Raw genomic sequence first — 10,359 nt, forward strand, 5'->3', positions numbered from 1 at the left:
TAAATAATTAAAAATATTAAATTATATAAAAATTAAAATATTACACATTATTAATTTATTATTAATTATACTAATTATTATGCAAAACAAAACTTAAAAATTTATAAAAAAGATAATATACTAGAAAAATACAAACACTTAGAGTAATGTATAAAAAAATAGCTAATATACAAACACTTAGATTATAAAAATATAGCTAATATATAATATATACATATTATAAATTTAAATGTATAAAAATATAATTAATATACAAACACTTAGAATAATGTAAATGTTTATTTATTTAACTTTTCAATTTAATATTTATTTATACTTATTATATATAATCTATTAATAATAAAATAATATATATAAAAGAAATAAAATTATAATTTACACAAAATTAATTCTAAAGCTAAAAAAAATCATAGAAAACCCCTATGGTATTTGTTATTTTCAAAATAATTGTCGCCATAGGAACTATGACGTCGGTTATTGTGTAATAACTGACGACATAGAAACACTATGTCGTCATTTATTTTATAATAATTGATGCCATAGGTTATGTCGTCGATTGTTTTTCCCCCTACAGCGTCGCTTGGAACTGTATCGGTAGTGAATTTTGCTAAAGTCGACATTGTAAGTCCCAAAAACAGTCTCTAAAGCCTATTTTTCTAGTAGTGGTCCTATTATCACACTAAACAATGTCAGCTTTGATGTTCATGGAAGAAATTTTTTGTAGTAGTGAAAGTGAGGTGTTAAGATATATGTATGAGTTCTAATTCAAAATTAATTGCTAATAAGAGAAATAATATATCTATTACCATAATAGAAGGGAAAATTTACACCCACTACTGATTTTTCCCATTTTATTACATTTATACTGTGCCACGCTGGAAACAACATTTATACTGTTTTTTTTTTTGGCAGTTTACTGCCTTTTAAACTTTAGCCGTGTAAGGGATTTTCACTGCCACTTGTCACGATAGGGTTTTGCCACGTTTTTTTTTTTTAAAAAAAAAAAATTAATTGTTTGATTTGACGGTTATGTGTTCTGATCAAAAAGTATTGTATTTATGTATTTTTCTTTTATTTTTTTTTTATTATTTTCGAACCTAAATTTTGTAATTGGTAATCTCTCTCACCTCAACTGTTCATCTTCTTCCCCATTTTCAGTTTGCTTAGACGGTTGTAATAGTGGGTACTTTTTTCATTTTAAAAAATTTCAAATCCCATCCCACTATCTTAAACTTCCCTCTCATTTTCCCTCCCATTTTTATTATTTTTGTCTATAAATACCTTCATAGTTCTTCATAATGGCCGTTACTCGTTCATCACCATCTCCGGCCAAAGTTACAAAACCCACAAAACAATCGCAGAAAACCAGACCCAAATCAAAAATGGGTAAAAAAAATCTGAAAGAGAACCCTCCTAGCCCCACTTCCCCTTCTGTTAAAAGAAAAACCATTGCTGGACCTTCGAAGAACACTCGAGGAAAAAGACCTCGAACTGTTGTTGAAAATTCAGACTCAGATTTTGAGTTGGATTCTGAATTTCTTAAGTCGCCTGTTTCTGTTAAGGTATTTTACTATTTATCTGTTGTTGTTTTTGAGGTTTTTTGTTTTTTTGTTAAATTCGATTTTTGAAGTTCATATATCTGGGTATTTGTTTGTTTTTGTTTATGTATTTGTAATTGTTTTATATATCTTGTTTGATTTATTTATGTGTTTTTGTTAATTTTTTATTTGTTGTTTTGTTGGTGTTGTTTTTTTTATTTTAGGGCAAGGGTAAATCCCCTGTGAAGGTGTTGCCATCATCAGGTGTTTCTGAAGAATTTCCTGTTAATAGGATTGTTGAGGTTTGTCATGTTATGCATTCTGTTCTATGTTTTTTTGTTGTTTTTTTGCTGTTGTTATTTTCGTAGTGTTTTATGGTGTTTTATCAGTATTTTCATTGTTCTGTTTTTTAGGATTGGGAATGCAAGTACACTCGATCTCAATTTTATCATTCTAGAGTAGTAACATCTGGTGATTACTCTGTACTTGGTGACATTAAGAGAATTTTAACTGAAAGCCAATTGGAAATTTTTTCAAAATCTGTGTTTGGTTATTTTCTTCGAATTCCTGAGTACATAATTCATTACCAATTGCTGCATTGTTTGCTGTTGAGGGAGGTTCAGCAGCCTAATGGGTTGGAGTTTTGGGTTTGTGTCCAAGGGAAATACCTTAGGTTTAGTATCGAAGAGTTTGCGTTGGTCACGGGGTTAGATTGTCATGTTGATTCTGATTTTTATCAGTTTAAGCAAGATGATAATGAATTGGTCAAATCTTGTTTTAAGGGGTACAAAAAAATTACCGAGGGTGCTATTCAGACTGCTTTTATTGCTGACAATCTTAAGGATAACGACGATCTTGCAGTCAAGTTGGCTGTATTGTATTTTGTGCAGTGTTATTTGTTAGGTGGTCCCCCGGGTAAAGTTGTTTCGTCTGAGGAAATAGATGTTGTGGATAGTGGTCGATATAATGAATTTGGGTGGGGCAAGCATTGTTTTGATATCACTATGCATTCTTTGAAGGGTAAGATAGATTCTGGTTATAAGAGGGTAGTTCGTAGTGACGAGGATGGTGGGTATTACAGGTTATTGGGTTTTCCTTTGGCTATTCAATTCTGGTTTTTCGAGTGTTGCCCGTATGTTATTGGGAAACTATCCTTGTACTCAAATGTTGGCATTCCAAGGATTTTGAATTGGCCTAAATTACCCAAGGACAAGGAGGGTATGGTGAAAATGGATGTCATGAACACCCTCATTTTCGATCGGTCTTTGAAAGAGGTAATCCTGTTGTTTTTTATTATTTTTCCACTGTTGTTTTAATGTTGTTTTTGTATACATTATTTATACTTTATGTTTTTATTGTTGTTGTTATTTTATAATTTCAGTTTCATGTGCATATTGTTTTTTGTTGGTTTTTGTTGTTTCAGTTAAAATTAAGAAACCTCACTCCAACTTCCGTTGAGAGATTGAGTTTGAGCCTCACTGATTTTTTCTCTGGTGAGACTACTCCCGAGGCTGTGAAATTCAAAATTAAAGGTGGTTCCAAGCCTGCTGGTCAACCTGGCTTGATGGGTTCTTCTTCATCAACTGCTCATGAGAATGTCTCCCGAGTTGAGTTTGAGGAATTTAAAAAGTGTTTATCTGTTGTTGTCAGCCAGCAAGGGATTCTTATGAAATCTGTTGCTGAGATGAACAAGAAGCTGGACATTCTTATTGAGGTGTTTTTTTTTAATTGTCATTACTTTTTCTGTTATTTTTTTAGTAGTGTTTTTATGTTGTTTTATACAGTTAATTAATTTTTTATTTTTTTTTTGTTCTCAGTCATCCCAAGGTGGTCTCACTCACAATGGATCTCAGTCTGAAGATGCTCTTCGTACTTCAGAAAATGAGGATGATGAAGATTCCACTTCGGAGGAAGACGAGGATGATAAATTCGACGATGACAAAGGAGATGATCATCATGACGATGAAACTGATGATGATGATGATGATCTGGGTGGAGATGGTGTTGGTGCTGGTCAGGATGAGGCTCACACGGGCGATGTTCGTAACGATGAGGGTGTTGTTGTCCCCGCGGTTGTTTCGAGGGATGATGATACCGGCAAGGTGGATGATGCCAAGAATTCTGACCCTGTGGAACCTATTGCAGAGATCAAACAGGTGTATTTCTTGTTTGGACATCATTTTTGTTTGTGCTTTTTTGTGTGTATTTCTGTGTTTTGTGTCTGTTTTAATAGTTTTTTACTGTTTTTTTTTGTTATCAGCCTGAACAGTCTCAAGGTGGGGAGGAGAACATTGATGTTGATGCAACAATTGCATCTGCTGTTAAAGCTGTGGAGAATTTGGTTTGTGTTTATGTTTTTTTTTTCTTTTATATTTGTATTTATTTGGTATTCTATTGTTGTTTTTATGGTGTTTTTATTGTACTGTTTGAAATTTAAAAATAAGTCTTTTTATTTATCCTTTCTCTTTTTTAGATTGGTTCCTCAACTCATGCCCCTGCTCCTGTTGAGACTTCTGAGAAGACTGATCTTGAAATGGTTGTTTTTCAAGAGACTCCTATTTTACGTCCTCAAAAGAGGGATCGGAAGAAAGGAGCTGTTTTGAAATCCCCATTCATTGAGCTTGCTTCTGGTGCATCTAAATCAGGTTCATCCTCGGTTTCTCCTGATGATTCTGTGTATAAGGTCGTTAAATATGTGCGTGGTTTGTGCCCGTTGGACAACAAGATTGGTGAACCTGTTGATCCGCAATTGGAAGCTGAGTTTGTCAAGTGGGTTGATTCAGGTCTTAGAAAGCATAAATCTAAGTAAGTATTTTTGTAGGTGTTTTCAGTTGTATATCTGTTATTGTTTTTTATTTATTTTTTATTTTTTCATTTGTGTTTTGGTATTTTTTTATTTGTTTTTTTTTTTAGCACAACAACTAATGTGTATTGTAAGGGTAAGGACACTATATTTCCGCCATTTCGTTTTGGTGTTGAGGACATCAGCAACAAGATGTGGTTTCACAACCTTGCCTACCCTAATTGTTTCCTTACCAATTCTGTAAGTTTTTATTTTATTATTATTATTATTTTACATATTGTTTTTTTATTTATTTTTTTTAATGTTTTTAAGTGTTGTTCTGTTAGTTTTTTATAAGTTTGAATGTTTTTTCACTTACTTTTTTTTATCTGTTTGTTCAGCACATTGACATCATTTTCTATTATCTTCGTAAGAAAATAATGTACTCAGCCGAGCCGAAAATCAAAGTCACCACAACTGATTGCCTCTTTTGTTCTAGCATAACAACTTTGTATGAGAGGTTTGTTGAGAAAAACAACGATATATCGGTGTTGTCTCTTTCTCACAATGTGGCCCAGTACATTCAAGGTGGTAAGATATTATGTGCCACTCCTTGGCATTTGGTTGATCATGTTGTTATGCCTATCAATGTAAAATTACAGGATCATTGGATTTGTGGTCGTCTTAACATAGTTGACAGGCGCATATATCTGTACAATTCATTGCGTTCTGGGAGGTATATGACTGCTGCCAAAGAGGCTTGCAAGCCTTTCTCTGTTATTTTACCATATTACTTCTCTATGTTAGACTTCAAAGGCCTTCGCAACGAAACTAAGTTTAGCACTATGGAACCGTTCCCTATTGTTGCTGTTGATGGTTTACCCGAGCAGGTCACAGCGTAAGTTTTATGTTTAGTGTTCAATGTTTTTCACTGGTTGTTTGTATTTTTATTTTTTTGTTGTTGACTTTGTTTTTTATCAGTGTTCTCATAGTGTCTTTTTTTGTGTTTTATTGTTTTTTTTTCCAGTGATTGTGGTGTTTTTGTTGCATCATTTGCTGAGTATTTCATTGATGGCAAACCCATCCCATCCTCTGATTTTGATGTGGAAATTCACCGCGATCGTTTGGCTGCGTTATTTTATCAATATGGGATGAAGAAGCAAACTGAGAACATTGAAAGTGAATCCGAGGCCCCTCCCAGCCTTCCCAAGAAGTGATTTGCTTTTTCAATCAGACTGTCATTGTTCTTATAGTTTTTTAATGTTTTTCATGTTGTTTTTCGTAAACAAACATTGGTGTTCTGTTGTTTTTCCTTACGTTTTGTGTGGACAATATGTAATCTTTTATTTTTGTATGTTTTTTCTTATTATTTTTATGTACAAACAAGTTGGTATGTTAAAGTTGTTTGTTTTTTCATTTCACATCCATTCTTTTTTTGTTTTTTTTTTTCTTATAGTTTCTCTGTTTTTTTGAATCCAAATATTCATTTCAGTATTAAAAACACAAACTGTTTCAATAACAAACTTCATATATATATTCAATTTAGTATCCAACATCTTTTAATATCCAATCTAGAGTATCAACAATTCCCAATGTAATCAATGTTTTTCAAATAAAAACTGTATTCCCTGTGTATTTCAGAAATTTAAATTCCTCAATATCTAATTCTCATAACGTATGTGTAGTTTTCTTTTGTTTTTCCACTGTTGTTCTGTTGTTGTTTTTATTCCCTTCTACGTCTTCTGCTGCATGTTCTTTTGTTATGCCCCAGTTCACCACATTTGCTGCACTTGTTGTGTTGATCCTTTTCCCATCCAACCTTCCTTCTTAATGTTTTTGGTCTTCCTGATTTTACTCTTTCATGTGGAGGCAAGACTGTAATATTTTTCACTTCTTCCGGTACCTCCCATTCACTTTGGTGTCCTATTGGGTAAACTGTCCCTGAATAAGTTGCCAGCCAATTTTTTTTTGTGTAGTAATCTGAACAGTAGGTGTACGGGTCCATGTTCATCTCCCTCATCACGGCCACTGCGTGCCCGCATGGCATTTCATCTATTTGGAACCTGTTGCACGTGCATGTTCTTTTTTCTAGGTCTACTTCCCACGATTCTTTCATTCTTGTTACCTCAAACAAGTAATCTGTTGTTGCTTTAACCTGTTTTAAATTTTATTGAAAAAAAAAAATCAAACATAGCTGTAATTCCTACAACAACAATACAAAACTATTAAAACAGCACTACAACAACACTACAACACTACAAAAAAAAGAAGCATAATTAATATTTTACCTCCAGATTCAATGAGTATGTGTAATTTTTCAACAGTATGTCTTCTCCAGTTGGTGATAGCTTAGTGAAGGTGTTGTGTGCTTTTGTCCTATTAGTATGCGTCCATTGTTGCACCAATGCTCTCAAGCATTCTAGCAGCGTTGTAATTGGTAGCTCCCTTGCTGCCAAATTTGCAGCGTTCAGTGATTCTAATATGTTTGAGGTCATTGTGGAATACCTCTTGTTTTGGCTATGAATTCTTGACCACTTTTCATACCCGATTTTTTTGAGGTAAGGTCTTATGCGTTTGTCCAATCCATCCAATTCAGCCATGTGGAACTCGAATTGCTTTTCTGTGTAGGCTTTCACTGCTCCAAAGAATGGCAGATTGTATTTGCTGTAACTGTTTTCTGTTTTCATCAGCTGTATATATATTGCCTTGTATCAATTCATAATATCAAGAAGCTATTCTTTCAGCTCTGTGTTTTCTCTCTTTCTTCCTCTTTGCTTTCTTCCTTTCGTTCTTCATGGCTAGGTACAATACCAGATCAAACATGGTATCAGAGCCTTTTCCTCCATTAATGGCAAATGCTGCTGTTAATGGTATAGGCAACTCCACCTCCTCCGATCCTCAGCCCGCACAATCGAATCCCCCTGCAAATCCATGCAGTCGAACCCGTGAAACAGAGCAATCTCGCAGTCCCATATACTTTAGCCATTCTCTCTCTGTAAAACTCAATGACCACAATTTTCTACTCTGGAAGCAACAAGTACTAGCTGCAATCCGTGGACATCAGCTTCAAAGGTTCATTCAAGAAATTGCTCCTCCACCACAGTTTCTCTCAGATGCTGATCAAGCAGCTCAAAAATACAATCCGGAGTTCTTGAGCTGGGAAACTCAAGATCAGTTATTGGTGTCTTGGCTCCTATCATCCATGAACGAGAACCTCCTCATTCGAATGGTTGGGTGTAACACTGCTCGACAAATATGGCGTACACTGGAGAAGCATTTCACTCTACAAGTCTCCTCTAAAATTCTTGAGTTCAGGACTAAACTTCAGAATCTCAAGAAAGGTTCTCTGTCATTGGATGAGTATTTGCTAAAGGTTAAGCAACATGTTGATCTCTTAGCTTCTGTGGGTGAAAATCTGTCCTCTCGAGATCACATTGCAGCAATTTTCAAAGGATTACCCAGCGATTATGATACCTTCATTATTTCCTCAAACACTCGAATTGAGGAATATTCAGTGGGTGAAATTGAAGCTCTACTCTTGGCTTCAGAATCAAGAATCGAGAAGTCTGAAAAAGATGTGGAGCCGACTCTTAATCTCGCCATTGCTGACTCAACATCACGATCCTCTGAAAATTTGCTGCAACTTGAAGCAAATCTTGCTCAATTCAACAGGAATTTCAGAAATCCTATGCCACAAAGAGGTCAGTATTATCCTCCATACTCAAATTTTCACCCTCCCAATTTTCCTAACTTCTCTTCTAATCGAGCTCCCTATTCTGGTAATTCCTTTCGAGGATCACCTTCCTTTTACAACTCTGGGAGAGGCTTTATTCCTGGCACTAGAGGAGGCAAACCATCTCAGCATCACAACAGAATTCAATGCCAGCTATGCCATAAAATTGGACATACTGTTATTGACTGCTTTTATCGCTTTGATAAAAGTTTTACAGGTGCTGTTACACCAGCTGAGTCTACTCCAATGCAAGCCAATATTGCTCAATCGACTCCTATTGATGACAATCATTGGTATCCCGATTCTGGTGCTACAAGTCACTGCACACCAGATCTGCAAAACATAGTGACTCCAGCTGACTACAATGGCCAGGATCAGATATTTGTGGGCAATGGAGCAGGTCTGTCTATCAAACATTGTGGTCAATCCTTTGTTACTTCCAATAACTGTGCTAAGCCTCTACTTCTTAAGAATTTGTTGCATGTGCCTGAGATAACTAAGAACTTACTTAGTGTTTCTAAGTTTGCTTATGATAATAATGTCCTATTTGAATTTCATGCTCAAGCTTGCTTTGTTAAGGACCAGGTTACCAAGGAAATTTTGTTGACTGGGACACTCCACAATGGCCTGTATACTTTTGATCCAGGTCATTTCAAGATAATTCCTTCATCTCATCCTACTGTCAGCACAGATACTCATTCCATCAACCAAAAATCTGCCTTCCTTGCCTCTAATGATTCTGCTACTTCTGAACCAAGCTCCCAGTCATGCACTCACTGTAATACATCCATAGTTTCTGATTTTAATCTGTGGCATAGCAGACTTGGCCACCCTTCTCCAAAGGTGGTCACATCTGTGTTGCAATCTTGTAACATTCCATGTAATAAAACTTCCCATAGTGTTTGTGCAGCTTGTTGTTTAGGCAAGATACACAAACTTCCTTTTCCAAATTTTTCCAATACAATGTATTCTGAGCCATTGCAGCTTGTTGTGTCTGATCTATGGGGCCTTTCACACACACTATCACATAATGGTTATAAATATTACATGAGTTTTGTGGATGCTTTTAGTAGATTCACTTGGATTTACTTGCTGAAAACCAAGTCTGAGGCCTTAAAAACCTTTCTCCACTTTAAAACCGAAGTAGAATTACAATTGGGAAAGAAAATCAAAGTGTTTCAATCTGATTGGGGTGGGGAATATAGGAGTTTTTCTGACCCTCTTAGACAAGCAGGTGTCATTCATAGGCATCCTTGCCCAACTACTCATGAAAAAAATGGATTGGTTGAAAGAAAACATAGGCAAATTGTTGAACATGGCTTATGTCTACTTGCACAAGCTTCTATGCCACTAAAATTTTGGGATGAGGCTTTTAGGTGTGCTGTCTATTTGCATAATCGGTTACCAACCCCTGTGCTTAATCAATTGTCCCCAATTGAAATTCTGTTCAACACTAAACCAGTCTACACTAATCTCAAAGTGTTTGGATGCCTATGTTACCCTAATATTAGGCCTTATAATAAGCACAAGTTGGAGTTTAGATCCTCCCCATGTACCTTCCTTGGTTATAGTCTTAATCACAAAGGGTATAAGTGCATTGACTCAAATGGTAGGTTGTACATCTCTAGAGATGTTATTTTTGATGAACTCAAATTTCCATATGCCTCCATCTCTACAGATGTTACAATTCATGATTCTGAGTCTTCTACTTCAGGTGCTATTCCTCTCAATTCTCTCAGTTATACTGTTGAGTCTCTCTTCTCCAATTTTAATTCTTCTACACCATCTGACACTCTAGCACCTGATGTATCTCATTCTGGTTTGAATGAACATCCTGCACCATCTGTCTTACCAAGTCTCCATTCAAACCTGCCTCAAAATTCAGATACTTCACAACCTGCATCAACATCTTTAAATACTCCAACAATCTCCATTAATCCCACTACTGAACAGTCCTCATTACCTAATACACCTGGTCCCATAACAAACAGGCACAGCATGCAAACACGGGCTAAGTCAGGGATTCATAAGCCTAAAGCTTTTCTGGTTTCACAAGAACCAACCAATGTCAAGGCTGCTTTGAAAGAGCAAAAGTGGTGCAATGCTATGAATGAGGAAATGTTTGCTCTTAAACGAAATGGCACATGGTCGTATGTTCCTTTACCTGCTGGAAGAACACCAATCGGTTGTAAGTGGGTATATAAAGAGAAATTGAATGCTGATGGTACTGTCAATCGAAACAAAGCTCGGCTTGTGGCAAAGGGGTTCCATCAACAAGCTGGTTTTGATTTCACTGAGACGTTTAG

The 10,359-nt window shown here is 35.6% G+C and overlaps 3 protein-coding genes across 3 annotated transcripts; 2 read left to right on the plus strand and 1 right to left on the minus strand.

Moving 5' to 3' along the window:
* The first annotated feature begins 585 nt into the window (after nucleotides 1-585).
* LOC115723315 (uncharacterized) lies at nucleotides 586-3,451 on the plus strand. The gene is made up of 2 exons (XM_061107341.1): nucleotides 586-2,812; nucleotides 2,962-3,451. The coding sequence occupies exons 1-2, from the start codon at nucleotides 2,543-2,545 to the stop codon at nucleotides 3,328-3,330; spliced, it is 639 nt and encodes a 212-aa protein (XP_060963324.1). The 5' UTR covers nucleotides 586-2,542; the 3' UTR covers nucleotides 3,331-3,451.
* Nucleotides 3,381-5,736, plus strand: LOC133029014 (uncharacterized). Its single transcript, XM_061105973.1, has 7 exons — nucleotides 3,381-3,390; nucleotides 3,435-3,694; nucleotides 3,799-3,879; nucleotides 4,012-4,343; nucleotides 4,452-4,581; nucleotides 4,722-5,218; nucleotides 5,348-5,736. The coding sequence occupies exons 1-7, from the start codon at nucleotides 3,381-3,383 to the stop codon at nucleotides 5,535-5,537; spliced, it is 1,500 nt and encodes a 499-aa protein (XP_060961956.1). The 3' UTR covers nucleotides 5,538-5,736.
* Nucleotides 5,737-5,830: 94 nt separating this feature from the next.
* Nucleotides 5,831-8,263, minus strand: LOC133032818 (uncharacterized). Its single transcript, XM_061107340.1, has 2 exons — nucleotides 6,609-8,263; nucleotides 5,831-6,475 (listed from the first exon to the last, which is right to left on the minus strand). Exons 1-2 carry the CDS (start codon nucleotides 7,005-7,007, stop codon nucleotides 6,044-6,046), a joined length of 831 nt encoding a protein of 276 aa, XP_060963323.1. The 5' UTR covers nucleotides 7,008-8,263; the 3' UTR covers nucleotides 5,831-6,043.
* Nucleotides 8,264-10,359: the final 2,096 nt, after the last annotated feature.

The sequence above is a fragment of the Cannabis sativa genome, chromosome X (assembly GCF_029168945.1).
Source record: "Cannabis sativa cultivar Pink pepper isolate KNU-18-1 chromosome X, ASM2916894v1, whole genome shotgun sequence".
Classification (NCBI taxonomy): Eukaryota; Viridiplantae; Streptophyta; class Magnoliopsida; order Rosales; family Cannabaceae; genus Cannabis; species Cannabis sativa.

Excerpts from the sequence above, each read along its gene's own strand:
- LOC133029014 (XM_061105973.1), top strand. Across the intron at positions 3,695-3,798 it reads CTATTGCAGAGATCAAACAG|CCTGAACAGTCTCAAGGTGG; the intron begins GTGTATTTCTTG and ends TTTTGTTATCAG. Across the intron at positions 5,219-5,347 it reads TTACCCGAGCAGGTCACAGC|TGATTGTGGTGTTTTTGTTG; the intron begins GTAAGTTTTATG and ends TTTTTTTTCCAG.
- LOC133032818 (XM_061107340.1), bottom strand. The coding sequence starts at position 7,007 with ATGAAAACAGAAAACAGTTACAGCAAATACAATCTGCCATTCTTTGGA. Across the intron at positions 6,476-6,608 it reads CATACTCATTGAATCTGGAG|GTTAAAGCAACAACAGATTA; the intron begins GTAAAATATTAA and ends AATTTAAAACAG.
- LOC115723315 (XM_061107341.1), top strand. The coding sequence starts at position 2,543 with ATGCATTCTTTGAAGGGTAAGATAGATTCTGGTTATAAGAGGGTAGTT. Across the intron at positions 2,813-2,961 it reads TCGATCGGTCTTTGAAAGAG|TTAAAATTAAGAAACCTCAC; the intron begins GTAATCCTGTTG and ends TTGTTGTTTCAG.